This window comes from Orcinus orca, chromosome 16 (genome assembly GCF_937001465.1).
Source record: "Orcinus orca chromosome 16, mOrcOrc1.1, whole genome shotgun sequence".
NCBI lineage: Eukaryota > Metazoa > Chordata > Mammalia > Artiodactyla > Delphinidae > Orcinus > Orcinus orca.
Window position 1 is genome coordinate 87645156 of NC_064574.1, and position 17907 is coordinate 87663062.

The 17907-nt window shown below is 53.4% G+C and overlaps 3 protein-coding genes and 1 long non-coding RNA gene across 18 annotated transcripts in view; 2 read left to right on the forward strand and 2 right to left on the reverse strand.

Annotated features, from left to right (window-relative positions):
- Window positions 1-4856, reverse strand: part of DNAAF5 (dynein axonemal assembly factor 5) — a 35756-nt gene extending 30900 nt beyond the window's left edge. For all 7 annotated transcript variants that reach the window (XR_004482868.2, XR_004482871.2, XR_004482870.2 and 4 more), the window contains exons 1-2: window positions 4100-4856; window positions 3141-3325 (exon numbers count right to left, since the gene is read on the reverse strand). Coding sequence is in view for 3 of the 7 variants with exons in the window: in XM_033426783.2 (XP_033282674.2) it covers window positions 3141-3325; window positions 4100-4718 (804 nt within the window). In the remaining 4 variants the exon portion in view is untranslated. The remainder of the gene's footprint in view (window positions 1-3140; window positions 3326-4099) is intronic.
- SUN1 (Sad1 and UNC84 domain containing 1) overlaps window positions 1-17907 on the reverse strand; it is a 283061-nt gene that overhangs the window by 99862 nt on the left and 165292 nt on the right. The window lies entirely within an intron of this gene.
- Window positions 4889-6872, forward strand: LOC117200981 (uncharacterized). Of its 4 annotated transcripts, XR_004482872.2 has the most exons (3): window positions 4889-5195; window positions 5456-5955; window positions 6181-6872. It is a non-coding gene; the product is annotated as an uncharacterized LOC117200981 (long non-coding RNA). The 4 variants fall into 4 exon arrangements; XR_007471978.1 differs by having other exon boundaries at window positions 4893-5195; window positions 5456-6872; XR_007471980.1 differs by having other exon boundaries at window positions 4974-5221; window positions 5456-6872.
- PRKAR1B (protein kinase cAMP-dependent type I regulatory subunit beta) overlaps window positions 16505-17907 on the forward strand; it is an 81362-nt gene continuing 79959 nt past the window's right edge. For 2 of the 6 annotated variants that reach the window (XM_049698749.1, XM_049698750.1), the window contains exons 1-2: window positions 17337-17361; window positions 17519-17715. In XM_049698749.1, the coding sequence (XP_049554706.1) occupies window positions 17539-17715 (177 nt within the window). In that variant the 5' untranslated portion in view covers window positions 17337-17361; window positions 17519-17538. Of the gene's footprint in view, window positions 16549-16668; window positions 16803-16866; window positions 17440-17518; window positions 17716-17907 lie in introns of those variants that run through there. The other 4 variants (XM_049698747.1, XM_004268992.4, XM_033426785.2 and 1 more) reach the window with 4 other exon arrangements.

Consider the following 17907-nt stretch of genomic DNA (forward strand, 5'->3'; position numbering starts at 1 on the left):
TTGCATTTCTTTACACTAACAATGAAACATCATAAGGAAATTAAAACAAAAAAAACTTTTAAAAATTGCAACCAAAAAATTAAAATACTTAGGCATAAATCTGACCAAGGAAGTAAAAGACTTACGTGCTGAAAGCTATAAAACATAAAGAAATCTATAGATTTAATGTGATACCTATCAAATTACCCATGACATTTTTCATAGAGTGAGAACAAATAATCCTAAAATTTACATGGAATCATAAAAGATCCAGAATTGCCAAGGCAAACCTGAGGAAAAAGAAAAAAGCAGAAGGCATAACCCTCCCAGACTTCAGACAATACTATGAAGCTACAGTAATCAAAAGAGCATGGTAGGGGCTTCCTTGGTGCAGTGGTTAAGAATCCGCCTGCCGGGCTTCCCTGGTGGCGCAGTGGTTGAGAGTCTGCCTGCAGATGCAGGGAACACGGGTTTGTGCCCCAGTCCGGGAAGATCCCACATGCCGTGGAGTGGCTGGGCCCGTGAGCCATGGCCGCTGAGCCTGCGCGTCCGGAGCCTGTGCTCCGTAACGGGAGAGGCCACCGCAGTGAGAGGCCTGCGTACCGAAAAAAAAAAAAAGAATCCGCCTGCCAATGCAGGGGACACGGGTTCAAGCCCTGGTCTGGGAAGATCCCATATGCCACAGAGCAACTAAGCCCATGCGCCACAAGAAGCCACTGCAATGAGAAGTCCGTGCACTGCAACAAAGAGCAGCCCCCGCTCGCCACAACTAGAGAAAGCCCATGTGCAGCAACGAAGACCCAACGCAGCCAAAAATAAATTTATTTAAAAAAAAAAACCAGCATGGTATTGGCACAAAAACAAACATATGGATCAATGGACTAGAGAGCCCAGAAATAAACCCACACAACTATGGACAATTAATCTTTGACAAAGGAGGCAAGAATACACAATGGGGAAAAGACGGTCTCTTCAGCAAGTGGTGTTGGGACAGTTGGACAGGCGCATGTAAATCAATGAAGTTAGAACACACCCTCTCACCATACACAAAAATAAACTCAAAATGGCTTAAAAACTTAAACATAAGACATGACACCATAAAACTCCTAGAAAAGAACATAAGCAAAACATTCTCTGACATAAATCATACAAAGGGTCAGTCTCCAAAGCAACAGAAATAATAGCAAAAATAAACAAATGGGACCTAATCAAACTCACAATCTTTTGTACAGCCATGGAAACCATAAACAAAACGAAAAGATGACCTATGGACTGGGAGAAAATATTTTCAAATGATGTGACCGAGGGATTAATTCCCAAAATATACAAACAGCTCATACAGCTCAACAACAAAAAACCAAACAACCCAATCGAAAATGGGCAGAAGACCTAAATAGACATTTCTCTAAAGAAGACATACAGATGGTCAACAGACACATGAAAAGATGCTCAACATTGGTAATTATTTGAGAAATGCAAATCAAAACTACAGTGAGGTATCACCTCACACAGGTCAGAATGGCCATCATTAAAAAGTCTACAAATAACCAATGCTGGAGAGTGTGGAGAAAAGGGAACCCTCCTACAGTGTTGGTGGGAATGTAAGTTGGTGCAGACACTATGGAGAACAGTATGGAGGGTCCTCAAAAAACTAAAGCTATAGCTAACATATGATCCAGCAATCCCACTCCTGGGCATATATCCAGAGAAAGCCATAATTCGAAAAGATTCATGCACCCCTATGTTCACAGCAGCACTATTCACTATAGCCAAGACATGGAAACAACCTAAATGTCCACGGACAGATGAATGGATAAAGAAGATGTGGTATATATATACAGTGGAATATTACTCAGCCGTAAAAAAAGAATGAAATAATGCCACTTGCAGCAACACGGATGAACCTAGAGATTGTCATACTAAGTGAAGTAAGTCAGAGAAAGACAAATACCATGTGATATCACTTATATGTGGAATCTAAAATATGACACAAATGAACCTATCTATGAAACAGAAATAGACTCAGACATAGAGAACACACTTGTGGTTGCCAAGGGGGAGGAGGGTGGGAGAGGGATGGAGGGGGAGTTTGGGAGTAGCAGATGCAAACTAGTACATACAGGATGGGTAAACAACCAGGTCCTACTGTAGAGCACGGCGACTATATTCAACATCCTGTCATAAACCATAATGGAAAAGCATCTAAAAGACAACGTACATATATGTCTAACTGAATCACTTTGCTGCACAACAAATTAACACAACGTTGTAAATCAACTATACGCCAATAAAAAAAAAAGAAGAAAGAAACAAATCAAGAACGTGTGGTTGGAGGCAGGGTGGGTTGCTGCGAGCGGCCTGGGGCCAGACCCAGGCCTGGAGCGGGAGGCCAGCTCCAGCTGGGGGCCCTGCGTACCTTACAGCAGCCCCAAGCCTCGGACGTGGAGGACTTCCGTGGGAAGGAATGAGATGATCTTTAATGTATGGATGGACAGGACACGAGGAGGCTGGCACTCCTGCTGTCGGGGCCACAGGGGCCACGGGCCGACCACCCTGCAAGTCCCCCACTGGCAACCACCGCTCCTCCCACCCCAAGGGACCGGAGCCCTTCACCCCATCCTCCCTTTGGGAGAGAGCCTGCCCTCACAGCCTTCACTCTGCTCCCCACGGCCTCAAATCCATGACACGCCCTCTGAGCTGGCTTCTGCCAACAAGAGCCGGTTCTCTCACCTCCACCTGCCTGCCTGTCTTGTCTGTCTGTCTCTCCTCAGGCCCCAAGGCCAATGGAAGGAATTACCCCAACACACCAACCCTGGCTCCATCCTCCTCCCAGGCCTCGTTTGCCAACCTCTGCGGCTTTTTGATTAAATCACCTTGATGGAGAAGGATGTTACAGATGCTTCTGCAAACCGTGGAAATACTCAGTTTAGAGTTTCTTCCTAAAAGGAAGCAGTCCTTAACAAATATATTAAGACAACTCAGGTCTCCCCCAGCTTCTCAAAGACGTGAAATAGGAACACCTGTGACCGCGAATGATGGAAGGACACTTAACGTCACATATAGTGGCTTTAAAAAAAGACAAAAGTGAGGGAGTGACAAATAGCACACTGGCACACTTCTGGTGGAGAAAAGGGACTGCCTGGAGGAGAAACTCTGGTTACCTGGGGGACATCATCAAAGAGCCGCTGAGCAAAGTGAGGAAGGACGTCGTCCACTGACTTCCCGCTGCCAAACTGGATCACCGTGCCCGTGGCCTCGATGACGGCCACCCGCACCTTCCAGTGCTGGTGGGAGATGGACTGCATCAGGGGGCCGATCAAGGACTCCGACTGCATGTGGAAGTGGTCTGTGGGACGGGGAGACCATCAGTCACCAGGGGAGCCTGTGAGCGTCAACCCTGGCCTAGTTCCCTTGGGCTGGCCACACACAGCTTTGTACCCCAGCACCAGAAGAGGTGCAGAGTTGGGCGTGTGGCCCAAACAACACCTCTCCGACCCAGAGACTTGGGAGGACCAAAGGGAAAAGGCCGGGGCTGGACCCATCTCAGCTGAACACAAGAGCTGGGAGGGGAGAACCTGAAGCTGCAGATGGCTGCGACAGGCACTCCAGAGTACGCTGAGTGGGGAGACACTGTGTGTCCCCACCTCTGGATGAGTCTGCAGCCAGACACCCAGCACGACCGCAGGAAGCTGGATCAGCACCGCCTCAGGCAAAGCCACCCCACTTCCTAAAGGCCTCACAGGAAGTCACGACCAAGGGCTCTTCGTGACAGCCAAGCGAACCCTCTGGTTTAGCAGTTGTGCCGCTGCTTGAGACCTTTCTGTAAGATCGCTATTTCTGTGATACTTGGGGCGAGTTCTTTCAGCGTTCGGGTCCTGAGATCGAGGCAGGCTTCGGTCCACTACTGCCCAGTGTGCGGGGAGCCAGAGGAGAGACCCCGTGCGCACAACTGGGGGGTGGGGGACAGAGGGGACGGCGTTGAGACGGGGAGATGCTTCACTCGGCAACCAGCGAGCATCCACTGCGGGCAGGCACTGCGCTCCGGGCTGCGGGTGCAACAGGGTGCGGACGAGGGCGGGCTTGGGGAGGGGGCGACGTGGGAGGAGACAAGGGCGGGCACCTGGCGTGGCGCGCGCCAGGCCCGCGGCGCACTCGCAGCTCTCTCGGCGCACGGCGGCGAAGGGGTCAAGCAGCGTGCAGCGCAGCACGCGCACCGCGTCGTCCAGGTGGGGCGCGAGCGCAGCGCCGCTCAGGCGTACGGCCAGGTGGAGCAGCTGCACTAGCGCCAGGCGCAGCTCCTCGCAGACCTCGGGCGGTGGGCGGCGCGCGGGCTCGGGGCCGGCCAGGCGCGCGGCGAGAGCGGGCAGCAGGCGCGGGAGGGCGTCACGGGGCCGGGCGGCTCGCCGCAGGCCCAAGTCCAGCAGGTGTACGGCCAGCGCGCGGCAGCCCTCGGCCGGGTCGGCCAGGCAGCGCAGCAGGCGCGGCAGCAGCAAGCGCGCCCACGGGCCCTGAAAGGCGGCGGCTGCGGCGGCGGGGTCGCCGTCGGGCGCCTCGGGCCGCGCCGCCTCCAGGGTGCGCTGCAGCGCCTCCAGCGCGCGCCGCCGGCCCAGCTTGCTGTCGGCCTCCAGACCGGGCAGCATGCGGCTCAGTACGCGGCTTAGCTCCGCCGCCTCGGCCGTCTCGGCGGCTTCCGCCGGGTCCGGGGACGCCGCGACCTCGGTCGCCACCAGCGCCGCCATCTCCCCCGCGTTGCTAGTCACCAGGGGAGACCGGCGCTTTTACGACGGTCGCGGCGCGGATTACGGCGCGTTTTCCGGTCGGCTCCGAGAGTAACTTTATTGGCAGCTCGGAACACTGACAGGACACGGCCGGGGGGCGGGGCCGGGGCGGGGAGTCGGAGGGCTGAGGGGACGCGGGCCAGGCCGGGGGTCCTGGGCAGGTCTGGAGCCCGATATGATGGCCGCTGCGGACTTGTGTACAGTCAGGCGTGGTGGTCGTGCCCTTTCGTGTCCTCAGGTGGCTACTGTGACCCTCACCTCTCCTGCATGACCGGGTCGGACCAGTTCCGTCGGATACGGTGACGTGGAGAGGGCACCTGGTCTCTCCGGCTCGGGTCTTCGTCTAGTGGGTGACACGTTAATCAGCGTGCAGTTACCGTGGTCCTGAGGGATGAAGGCCAAGGAACTTGGCGTAGACTGGAAGGCTTCCTGGAGGAGGTGACAGCCCAAGCGTAATATAGTGGGTAATTAAGAGTTAACTAGGTGAAGGGGGGGTGAAAGCGTTGCAGAGGGAGAGGACAGCATGGGCAAAGGCCTATGGTGGGAGTGGGACTGCTCAGTTGTGCCCCCAAAGTTCACGTAGTGGAGTCCTGACCCCCCCCAGGACCTCAAAACATGACCTTACTTAGCAATAGGGCCATTTAGACTCATCAAGTTAAGAAGGATGGGCCGTAATCCATATGACTGTGTCCTTATAGAAAGGGGAAACTGGAGACAGACAAGCACACAGGGAGAACGATCATGAACACGGATGGCCATCTGCAAGCTTAGGAGAGCGGCCTGGAGCAGACTCACTCCCTCAACGGCTCTGGGGGAAGCAGCCTCTGACACCGTGATCCTGGACTTCTGGATTCCAGAGCAGTGGGGAGATAAATTTGTGTTGTTTAAGCCGCCAGGTTTATTTATGGTACTTGTTTGGGCAGCCCCAGGAACAAATACGGGGAGGGGGCCTGACACTGTTCCGGGAAATGAAGAAAAGTGCCCTGTGGCTAGAGCCCAGGGGCCCAGGGGGAGCAGGGTCCTCTGGGTGGCTCCACTGGGTCCCAGTGGGGGATGCAAGGGAGGATTTAAGGTGGAAGAGTTTTGCGTAAGGTTTGTGTTTTTAGAAAACTGCTTTGGCTGTTGCAGAACAGGTTAGCAGGGAGCCAGGCAGTCGCCACATGAGGCCGTTGCAAAGGCCGTGCTCTGGCTGAGATGAGTGAGTAAACAGTTAAATGGGGGTGGTGGACTTCCCGCCCCAGAAGGTGCTGCAGACTCACTTTCCCAGCTGCTCCCCACGAAGTACAACTAAGTACCTTGCAGCTAGTTCAGCAGACAATGGGGAAAGGCTCTGAGCTGGAAAGGAGATGGGCTGACTGGGGACTCCAGCACTGGAGGAACAGCCATGGGATGGGTCCCTGGAGTTTCTCTTTCTTGTTTACAGGTTCCTGGAATAGGCGCTAGAGGGGGCTGCAACCCAGACCTGCCGACAGGCCACTCACTGAGTACACGATCACTGCCTCAGCATCTGTTCTGTGTGGCCCGCTGCCTGCGGGGCCTTGAACTGACAGGAGCCCTCCCGCGAGTGCGTGACCTAGATGACAGCCCGCAGAGTCACCAGTAAACCGAAGTTCCTGATGTGACCCCCCCGCCCAACACCCTTGTGATAACCTCTCTCCCTGTGGGCCCCATAGATTAAACCCCTGTGAAGCTCACCAAAACCCTGCTCCCTCTGGTTTGAACTGACCTATCCAGCCTTAGCCCAGGAACCCCAAAGCACAGCCCTGTGGACCTAATACAGGTGTGCGCCCCGGGTCCCGACTCCTGGGCACTCTGCCTGTACCTCCTCCAGGACCTGTGAGTCGTAAGCTTCCCTGTTCCGCTGTTTCTTGAGGTCTTTGTTGAGCCACCAGGCAGCCTGGCCGCATGCCTTCTGACACTGCAGGCAGCACCCACAGGGATGGAGTGACAGCCGGGGCAGCACCGGGAGAATGGAGCAGACAGGAAGGGCATTGCAAGGGATGGGGAAATAAAACTATCATTGGAACCACAGGCCATAAAAGTAGGCTGGAATTTATACACTAAACCTAAATTGGATGACTTTCTGCTGAAATAGAAGATTAATTTTTTGTTTGATGTGGACCATTTTTTAAAGTTTTTATTGAATTTGTTACAATATTGCTTCTTCTTTTTTTTTTTTTTTAATATATTTTGGTGTTTTGGCCGCGAGGCATGCGGGATCCTAGATCCCTGGCCAGGGATAGAACCTGCACCCCTTGCATTGGAAGGCGAAGTCTGAACCACTGGACTGCCAGGGAAGTCTCTGAAATAGAAGATTTAAATAAAATCAGGATTCTTCTAACACAATAACCAAAATGTCCAGTATACAGTAAAAAAACACTGGTCATACCAAGAACCAAGGAAAACCATTATTTGAACATGAAAAGAAGTGAACTGATGTGAACACCAAGATAAATCTTGGAATTATCTGAAAAGGATTTTAAAGCAGTCATAAAAATGCTTTTAAAAATATTTATGGGGCTTCCCGGGTGGCGCAGTGGTTGAGAGTCCGCCTGCAGATGCAGGGGACACGGGTTCGTGCCCCGGTCTGGGAAGATCCCACATGCCGTGGAGCGGCTGGGCCCGTGAGCCGTGGCCGCTGAGCCTGCGCGTCCGGAGGCTGTGCTCCGCAACGGGAGAGGCCACAACAGTGAGAGGCCTGCGTACCGCAAAAACAACAACAACAACAAAAAAGTGCACAGAGCCTCAGATCTGCAGGACAATCGTTTTTATCACCAGAGTCTCAGAACAGGAGGAGGGAGAATGTGGGCTGAAAAAGTGTTTGAAGAAATAATGGCTGAAAACTTCCCAAATTTGGTGAAAGACATAAACCCATAGGTACAAGAAGCTAAGGAACCCCTATGTAGGATAAGCCTTCTGAAAATCCATACTAAGAAACATCATAATTAAATCTGTGAGGACTAAAGACAGAAAAAAAAATGTAAAAACAGCCAGAGAGAAATGATGTGTTCCCTAGAGAGGAACACCAGTGTGAATGACAGATTTCTCATCTGAAATCACAGCAGCCAGAAGGAAGTGACATATTTTTTTTTATATATATTTTTTATATCTGATTGTTGAAGCAAAAACTATAATACTGGGACTTCCCTGGTGGCACAGTGGTTAAGAATCTGCCTGCCAATGCAGGGGACAAGGGTTCGATCTCTGGTCTGGGAAGATCCCACATGCTGCAGAGCAACTAAGCCTGTGCACCATAACTACTGAGCCTGCACTCTAGAGCCCATGTGCCACAACTACTGAATCCCAGGCGCCTAGAGCCTGTGCTCCGCAACAAGAGAAGCCACCGCTATGAGAAGCCCGTGCACCACAACAAAGAGTAGACCCTGCTCTCCGCACCTAGGGAAAAGCCAGCACGCAGCAACAAAGACCCAATGCAGCCAAAAATAAATCAATTTCTATATAAAAATTATAATACCGATGAGCTCTGTGCACGTGGGGGAAATATTTACAATAATTATATTTGAAAAGTGAGGGTAAAGGGAGGTTTCTACACTGCACTAGATGTGAAACATCGGTACCAGTAAACTGATAATTACATACGTGCACAGGAGTGTGTAGAACAGCCACTAAGAAAAGTAAACAGTGATATACTCAATACGTTACAAAGTGGAATTCTAAAGGATATTCAAGTATCCCATAATATGGCACGAGGAAACAAACACAAATAATAAAATGGCAAACTTAGCCTCTATCAATAGTTCAAAATGTAAAGGGGCCAAACACACCAGTTAGAAGACAAAGATTTGCAGAGGGAATAAAAAACCACGACCCAACTATATGTCATTTACCGTATGCTAAAACTCACTTCAAACGTAATGATGTGGGTAGGTTGAAAGAAAAAGGAAAAAGACATCGTGTAAACATTCACTTATAAAAAGCACAATGACTAATATCAGCTAATTTCCCTTCAGAGCGAGGGAAATTTCTACAGAAAAGGAGGTGCATTGTATAAGAATAAAAGGATCCATCCACCAGGAGGACACATAGCAATCGCAAATGCTTATGACCCAAACAACAAACCTTCAAGATACACGAAGCAAACACTGGCAGAGCTGAAAGGAGAGAGACCAACCCCCAGTTCCAGGTGAGGACCTCAGCGCCCACTCCACAAGTGCTGGAACTACTAGACATTCCACAAGGACACAACACCATCAACCAAAGGGATCGGTGGACATTTACAGACCCTCCACCCAACAGAGCAGGATGCCCGGTATTCACAGGTGCCCAGGGACATGCCAGGATAGACTATCCATAAAACAGACCTCAGCAAATGTAAAAGAAGTGAAGTCACAGAGAGCATTTTCTCTGACAAAAAATGGAATCAAACTAAAAATCAGTAACAGACAATCTTCAAACATGGAAATTAACTCGGTTCTACTCAGAAATAAAGAGGAAGGAACTATCGATACATGCAAGAACTTGGATGCATCTCTAGGGGATTATGCTGAGTAAAAGAATACAATCATACCAGATACCAATAGTGTGATTCCGTGTGTATAACATGCATGAGATAATTACAGAGATGGGGGACACGTGAGTGGTCCCCAGCTGTTAGGGGTGGGGCTGGGTGCGACTACACGGGTGGCAGAAGGAGCTTGTATAGTGATGGTGCTTGAGTGTCCTGACTGTGGTGGTGGCTACATGAGTACTTAGGGGGTATCTGGCCTCTTGTCCCGTCCCCATTCTTCCAGACTGAATAGAATAAGCAGGGGCAGTAGAACAGGGGGACCAAGGAGAGAAAAGTCTTTATCTGAGCAACATGAAACAGGAACAAGAAGCTACATAAAAGAAGCTGCGTAAAAGGTGGATGATAGAAGCAGATAATGCTAATTTCTGGTTAGTACACGTCCTAGAAAAAGGGATAATCAAAATGGGGCAGAGAAGGTATTCAAAGGGATAACCGAGACATTTGCCAGAGTTAAAAGTGAAAGACCTTCAGATTGAAGGAACTACACAGCACCAGTGAGGCACACGTATTGACATGTTGTGAAACTTAGGAATACCAAAGAAAAACAGGAGTTTGTGGGAGACTGCCAGAGAGAGAACAGGGTGCCTTCAAAGGGACAAGAGTCAAACTGATGTCAGATGTTTTTCTTTAGTTCCACAAATACTTTTGTAATTGCTTCCAGGGGCCCGTTTAGGGTAAAAAAAAAAAAAAAATGTTGATTTGTTTTTCCCCAACAGGAAAATATACGGACAAATCTGAACACAGTAAAGGAAAGGAAATGATAAAGGTTAGAACAGAAATTAATGAAACAGTAAAACGAACATACATACAACACAGATTATTAAAACCAAGAGTTTATTCTTTTTAAGGGCTAATAAAATCGATAAGCCACCTGTCAGGACTGACAAGGAAAAAAGAAGTTCAAAAGCACGAATACCAACATGAGGGTAAAAGTTTATCATGAAAGGTTCTAAACATTAAAAAGATACTAAAGTAATAATACTTTATGCCAAAAAAATATATGAAATAGAGGAAATCCTAGGAAAACATAATTTACTAAAATCTCCACTAGAAGAAATAGAAACTCAGAATAGTCTACTACCTATTAAAGAAGTTGAATTTATCATTTCAAAGCTTCCCACAATAAAGGCTATAATCACAGATGGCAGCAAACACTTCAGAACACTTAATAAGGAAATAACTCCAACCGCCAAGTTGTCTTCTAAAGTGCCTGTACCATTTTGCATTCCCAGACAGTAATGAATGAGAGCGACCATTGCGTCACATCCTTGCCAGCAATTGGTATTGTCAGTTTTTTTTTAGTGTTAGCTATTCTAATGGGTCTGTAGTGGCGTCTTGTTGTTTTATTTGCAATTCCTTATGGCGTATGATGTGAATCTTTTCATATCCTTGTTTTCCATTTTATATCTTATTTAGTGAGATGTACGTTCAGATCTTTTGTCCATTTTTAATTGTATTTATTGTTGAGTTTTAAGATTTATATATTTTGATACGTCTTATCAGATATATGTTTTACTATTTTCTCTCACTCGGTGGCTTTTCATTTTCTTAACAGTAATTGGCAGAGCAGAAGTTTTAAATTTTAATAAAATTCAACTTAGTTTTTTTTTTAAAAAGGAAATAACTCCAATCTGAAAATAGGAAGAGAGAACATCTCCCAACTCATTTTGTGGAGCCGGTGTCACAGCCTTGATCCCAAAAAGTGAGAGGGAAATTACAGAAAGGAATATTAGAGATCAACTTTTTTCAACACAGATGCAAAAATCCTAAACAAAATCTTAACAAATTAAATCTGGAGATAGGCACTTTAGAAAGGATAATACATTGAGACCAGACTGAGTTTATTCCAGGAATGCAAGTTAATTTTTTAACATTAAAAATTAATGTGATTTACCACATTTTTAAAAACATAAATAAATTTATTTATTTATTTTTGGCTGAGTTGGGTCTTTGTTGCTACACACAGGCTTCTCTAGTTGTGGCGAGCGGGGGCTACTCTTCGTTGTGGTGCACGGGCTTCTTACTGCGGTGGCTTCTCTTGTCGTGGAGCACGGGCTCTAGGCACGCGGGCTTCAGTAGTTGTGGCTCGTGGGCTCAGTAGTTGTGGCTCGTGGGCTCTAGAGTACAGGCTCAGTAGCTGTGGCGCACAGGCTTAGTTGCTCTCTGGCGTGTGGGATCTTCCAAGACCAGGGCTTGAACCCGTGTCCCCTGCATTGGCAGGCAGATTCTTAACCACTGCACCACCAGGGAAGTCCAACCACATTTTTAAAAAAGGAGAAAAATGGTGTGATCATCTCAGCAGTTGCAGATAAAGCATTTGATGAGATTTGACGCCCATTTGTCATTTAAAATCTTAGCAAGTTACGACTAGAAGGGAGGTTCTCTAAGGCATGTCTGCCAAAATCCCACAGCCAAAAAACATGTTCAGTGTAGTTGCTTCCAAAGTAGCCCATTTTCCCCCAGCTCTGCACACATGGCCGGTCCTCTCCCAGTAAAGTGGAGCCCCAGCTGGCCTGTAACTCGCTGTGGCCGTCAGAGTGTGGCAGAGGAGGGTCCAGCTGCTTGTGCCTGCTGTGAAGGTCTGGCCACCACCTCACCTGTTAGGATGGTTTTATAAAAAACAAGCAGAAACTGACAGACATTTGGGAGGAAGAATGTGGAGGAATTAAGCCGCTTGAGGCCCGCCGGCGGGAATGTAAAGTAGTGCAGCCACCGTGGAAACTGGTGGTTCCTGAAAAAATTCAACAGGATTAGCAAGTGATCCGGCAAGTCCCCATCTGGATGTACGGGTGAAAGAAGGGGAAGCAAGGACTCTCGGGTTTGACACCCTCCTTCGCAGCAGCATATTCACAGCAGCTGAAAGGCGGGAGCACCCCACCCGCCCGCGCTGGGCGGATGGATACACAATACACGAGGCATATATCTGACTCTCAGCCTTCAACAGGAACGCGGAGCTGACACCTGCTACCGTGTGGATGAACCTCGACCACGTTAAGCACAGTGAGAGAAGCTAGCACGAAAGGCCACGTGTTGTGTGATCCCATGTCCATGAGGCACCTGGCTCAGTGGCCTGGGCTGGGAACTCCAGTTGCTAGAGGCTGTTCCAAGGTCAGGTTTGGGGCAGGTGGATGGTGGGCTAAGAGGGAAAAAGCAAAACTTCTCGGTCCTTTCCCGGCCCGCCTCCCGCCTCAGCCTCACCAGAGGAAGGAAAAGGCTTTAACTTTAAAGTCAGGCTGGAGTTATGATCATTTCATAGCTCTGGACACTTACAATGACCGAGTTGACCCTGGGTTTATATCTTAACATGACAGTAGAACTTTGAAATTCTCTACATTTGAGCCAAAATGTATAGGCAGGAGCAGAGAAGGAAACTCCTTCTCCGAATACATTTTAAAGACCCGGCCAAGGGCTTCCCTGGTGGCGCAGTGGTTGAGAGTCCGCCTGCCGATGCAGGGGAGGCGGGTTCGTGCCCCGGTCCGGGAAGATCCCACGTGCCGTGGAGCGGCTGGGCCCGTGAGCCATGGCCGCTGAGCCTGTGTGTCCGGAGCCTGTGCTCCGCAACGGGAGAGGCCGCAACAGTGAGAGGCCCGTGTACCTCAAAAAAAAAAAAAAAAAAAAAGACCCGGCCAAGGTAGGAAAAAGCAGCTTCAGGTCTGTTCCAGGACCCCCTCATTCAGTGTCCTGGTTACAAACGTGGTGAAGTGTGTCGTTTCGCCAGCATAATAAACTGATGTAAGCAGATGCGCTGAGTTGGTCCATTCACTCGCTGTCTCCTCCGGCCGGTTCTCATGGGGCGCTCGGGGTCCCCGGCATCCGCAGCAGCTCCTCCTCCTAGCGGAGCCCGTGCTCGGTGCTCGGCGCTTGGGGCGCGGCGGGGGGACAGTCAATCGAAGGACGTCCTGAGCAGGTGCGGGGAGGAACAGAGGGCAGGATGCCTGAGGACAACACGGATGGGGGAAGACACTCGTCAGGGACAGACGAAAGCATGATGGGGCCCTGGGGACGGGCAGCCCTCGCTGCCTGAGGTTGTCACCAGCTTTGTTTTCTGCAGACGTTGGGGGAGTCACCATAAACTCAGGACCTTACACCCCCTGATCACCTCAGGGTCTGTGGGTCAGGAGTCCAGGCAGGGCTCAGCTGTGTCCCCTGAAGGTGGCCCCGGGTCCACGCAGAGGGCTGGGTCCTCTGCTGGGAGTGCCTTGGGTGCGCCTGGGGCCCACCCACCACACCCCCAAACCATCCCCGGGAGCAGTGTGTGGATTAGATGCACTGACTGGTTCCTGCTGCCTCTCAGGAGCCTGCGGCCGCGCCCCAAGGCCGTGTCCCTCCCCTTCATCCCCGCTCTGGGCTCCCTGCTCTCCTGACCCCAGCTCCTCTCCCACATCCCCCCAGGTTGGCTCTCTGCTCCTGGGAGGAATTAGCTCGCTCCCCCATGAGGGACGTGGCTGGTCATGGGACTTGACCCTGGGCCTCTTGCTCTGCTCCCACCCACTGGTCCCTTCAGTCCCTGTCAGCTGGGGTTGAGAGTCACACCCACCTAGACGGGTGGGGAGATTCGATGGCTTATCCAGGTAAAGCCCCTGGCCCCGCCCCACGGCCCCACGCTGGTCAGGTGGCAGGGCCCACGTCAGCGCTGGGCGGGCGGGTGAGAACCCTCCTTTCCTCACCCCAGCAGATATCTGTCTCCTTGCCCTGCAGGAGGGGGGGATGGGGGGGACAGAAGTTCAGTAAATGGCCTCTGGCACACTTAGAATAGAGCTGCAGCTGCAGGGAGCCCTGGGCGGCACCCCAGGGCCCAACCTGGCCCTCAGGTGTGGGAGCCACAGGGAGCGCTCCCCGCAGAAGCAATGTCCCCGTTGAGTCTTGCTGGGTGAACTGGACTTGGCAGAGTCAGGAGTTTGGGGCGGGGGAGAGGGGGGGTTGGAAAATAATGTGGCTTTGAAGTTGGACCTTTGCAAGACTTGGTGATTCGGGTTCCAGGGCTGAGGTGAGGACCTCGGGGCTGGGGCACGTGAAGCCCTTCTGCTGGCTGTGCTGGGGTGGGTCCTTCCCTGTGGGTGGAGGGGACACACAGACCAGCACGACTTGCTGGGACTTCTGAATGATGACATGATCACCATTGCATGTTTTCAGGACACCCAATAAACCGGGACTTGTCACCATCCAGCGGTGGCGACATCGACCTAGCTGTGTGTGGCATCACTGGTCCACACGGTTTCCTGTCCCTGCTCCGTGAGGGGGATGCCTGCCGTCCTCACGTCAGGCCACTGGCTGCCGGTGGTCTGGTCAGTTTCCCTGACGGACCCTGTGCTCGCTGTCCCCCATCACGGAGGGAGGGGCCGGAGGGATCGTGTCGTTCAGGGTGGAGCCACTTGGATCAGCTGCAAACAACCGCTGTGCCATCAGTGCAGACATTTGCTGGTTAACACAGCCTGGCCCAGACTCAGAGCGAGGCCAGGCTTTCTCGAGGGCCCCTGGCTCCCCTCCTTGAAGCAGTGAGTGCCTGGGTGTGTTGGAAGCATTTCCCTTCCACTCAGGCGACGCAGGGGGCAGGGGCACAGGAGAGATGGGGGGAGCTTGTCTGCAGGCTGGGCCACGGGTGGGGGCCTGGCCCCGCACTACTCCTTGAGGAAGGTGGGGAGGGAGTTCTTAGGGAGAGCCTGCTTGTAGCCCCCGGCTGGCAGGGCCTCTGGAGTAGCTACCTGAGTGGCCTGGAAGGTCTGCAGGGGACAGGCTGGTGGGAGCTGCCACCGTGGTGGTGTGAGGATGGGGCTCGTCCAGCCACAGCTGAGAGGGGTGGAGGAACCAAGTTTCTGGTGGGCTTGGTGCACTGAGCCGACCGCCAGGCCCTGAACCCGGAGAGCTCCTTGTCTTGCAAGACGTGGTCCACGGGGCTCCCTGCCAGGAGGAGGCTATGTGTGTGGAGGGGGGGCTCGGGGTTAGAAGGCCATCCTCGGAGAGGGTCTCCCCCTCCCACGGAACCGTGCGGGGTGGGGGGAAGGTCCCTGCAGAGATCCCTGGAGCACCCCAGGAGATTCTGAGAACAGAAGCCAGCCCTGGAGCATATGCCCCCCCCCCCCAAGTCCGTCAAGTGAAACCTGGCCCTAATTTTTTGTCATCCTCTTCACCAGGCCACCCTGAGGAGCCAGCAGTAACTGGGGGGCGGGGGGGAGGGGCAGCAAGCGGGGAGAGGAGGTCTGAGCAATCGGGCAGGTGGAGCGGAGAAACAGCCGACGGTTTAAATTAGTTGTGGAATAAAGTTTTGATTCAGTTGAGACTGGACTTCAGTTCCCGAAAATGACTCTTGCAATAAGTGTGATGGGACAGGTGTGACTGTACCTGAGGTGCGGATGGGCCAGGAGGCACGCCGAGGGCAAGGGATGAAGAGGCAGGAAGGAGTTTCTAGTTTGACCACCTGAGCACATCCTCTTCCTTTCGCTTCAAGCCGTCAGAAAGAAGCTGGGTCAGCGTCAGCCCTGCTGGGGTGCGTGCGGGGCAGCCGGCCACCCTGCAATGTGTCTTTGTGGACAGGGCAGTATGGGTGGGAGAGCAGAGGTCTTCCCCTTTAAAGGCCTGAGATCCCTACCCCATCTCCTGGTATTCAGACTGCTCCAGGTAAAGCGTTGGGGACCCCCAACTGCCCGAGATGATGTTTCCACCACCACCCTGGCAGAATGGGAGCAAAACATGACTTTAGGCAACAGGAAAATAAGGGTGATTCCCTTTCCTGCAGGCCTGGGCTGGTGGATTAGGGGCTGTGATGGCCTCTGACCTCCTGGAAGCCCATGGGTGGTGGGAAGAATTTAGGATGACCCTGTGATTTCCCCCTGGGGCATCTGGGTGAAGCTGGTGCCCTTAACCAAGAAAAGGAGTAGCCTAGACCTGCCTGGCCACCAATGCAGGCCCTGTGACATGCAGATGTGACACCCCAGGTGTGAAGGTGGGGGAGGCCATCACCCCAAGGCAGCGGGTGGCTGCCACCAGCCAGGGCGGACAATCCGGGCAATCGCAGGGGCTCCAGTGGAGGGGGTGGAGGGGTGAGGAGGGAGCCTGCGGGGCGGTAGTAGTGGTCCTGGTCCAGCTACGCAGCTTCACATGGATCTGTGGGTCTGTCTGTGCAGCACGAGGCCTGTCAGCCTGAATGCCGTGGGGGAGGGGGAGGGGCGGGGGGAGGGAAGAGGAGGAGAAAGAGAGGGAGGAGGGGGAAAGAGGGAGGGGACGGGGTAGGCTGCCGGTGAGGGGAAATCTAGGGGGGAGGGAGAGGTGGGTCCTGGGGATGTGGGAGATAGACGGGGTGGGGGGCGAGAGTGAGATGGGGCGGGGAGGGGCAAGCGGGGAGTCGGGGAAGGCCTGGAGCGCGGTCGGCGGGAAGGGGGCGGCGGGGCTGGGGGTGGATCGGCGCGGCGCGGGGGCGGGCGGAGGGCGGCGCCGCTGCAGTGCGGGACCCACTCGCCCGCCGTCCCCGCGCCCGCGCGTCCCCGCGCAGCCGCCTCCGGCCTCCGGCGCCGCGCATCCAGGTACGCGGGGCTGGGGAGGGGTCTGTTCCGGAAACCCCCGCCGGCCGGGATGCCCCAGGAAGTTTGGCCTTCGGGGAGCCCCCGCCCGCTTGGCCGGTCCGGGTCCGGAAGCCGTGGTCGGGGGGCTGGGGGGCTGGAGGGCCGGGGTCGCCGGGCTGCGTGCTCGGCGCTGGCGGGCTGGCCGGGTTCCGGGCCGTCACTGTGACCTGGCCGAGCGCGAGCCGAACGCGCGGCCCTGCCATTGTTCTCCGGGTTCATCTTCCCAGGAGGCCCGTCCGCGGAGCTTCGTTTGTTTTTGTTTCCCTTTCTTTTCCGGCGGAGCCTGTAAGAGCTCCCCCTGTCCCCCCGCCATCTCCCCGGGAGCTCGCGGAGGGCGCTCCAGGCACACACTGTCCTCCAAAGGGGGAGGGACGGACGCAAGTGAGACCCCATAACCGCCTGGGCTGCACACGCTGGGCCCCGCTTCTCCGTCGTCAGGTTTCTCAGCCGCGCCCGGAACCCGCCGGATCCCCCTCCATCCCCGCGAGCATCTGTTTAGAGTTGAGCTTTGCCCCCCAGGGTGAGAGGCCTTTGACAGCAGCAGAATAAAACGCCTGGCGTGTCACCAGGTCACGTCGGTCACCAGATAAACCTTACGGTGCGTGTAAGACGCGTGTTCACAGGCCGCGGGAGTCCTGCCCCTCCGAGGTCGGCAGGACTCGCGTTTTCCTCCGCAGGAAGCGGGCAGCGGGTCGCCATGGCCTCGCCAGCGGCTCAGCAGCTGGAGGAGGACGACGGCCTGAGGGGCTGCGAGCTCTATGTGCAGAAGCACGGCGCCCAGCAGGTGCTCAAGGACTGCATCGTGCAGCTCTGCATCTCCAAGCCCGAGCGCCCCATGAGGTTCCTCCGGGAGCACTTCGAGAAGCTGGAGAAGGTTAGTGGCTCCGGCACCCGGTCCTCCCCCCGCCCACCCCCTAGCCGGTGCAGGGGTGTGTGTGTGGCGCCGAAGCCCCGTCGGGCCTCCCCTCCGCTGCCTGCGTGCTCAGGGGGGGGCGGGGCGCCCGCGGGACGGCCTCCTGCGGCTCTTTGCGGGGGAGGTGCGCAGGGAGGCCACGGTGGCTTCATT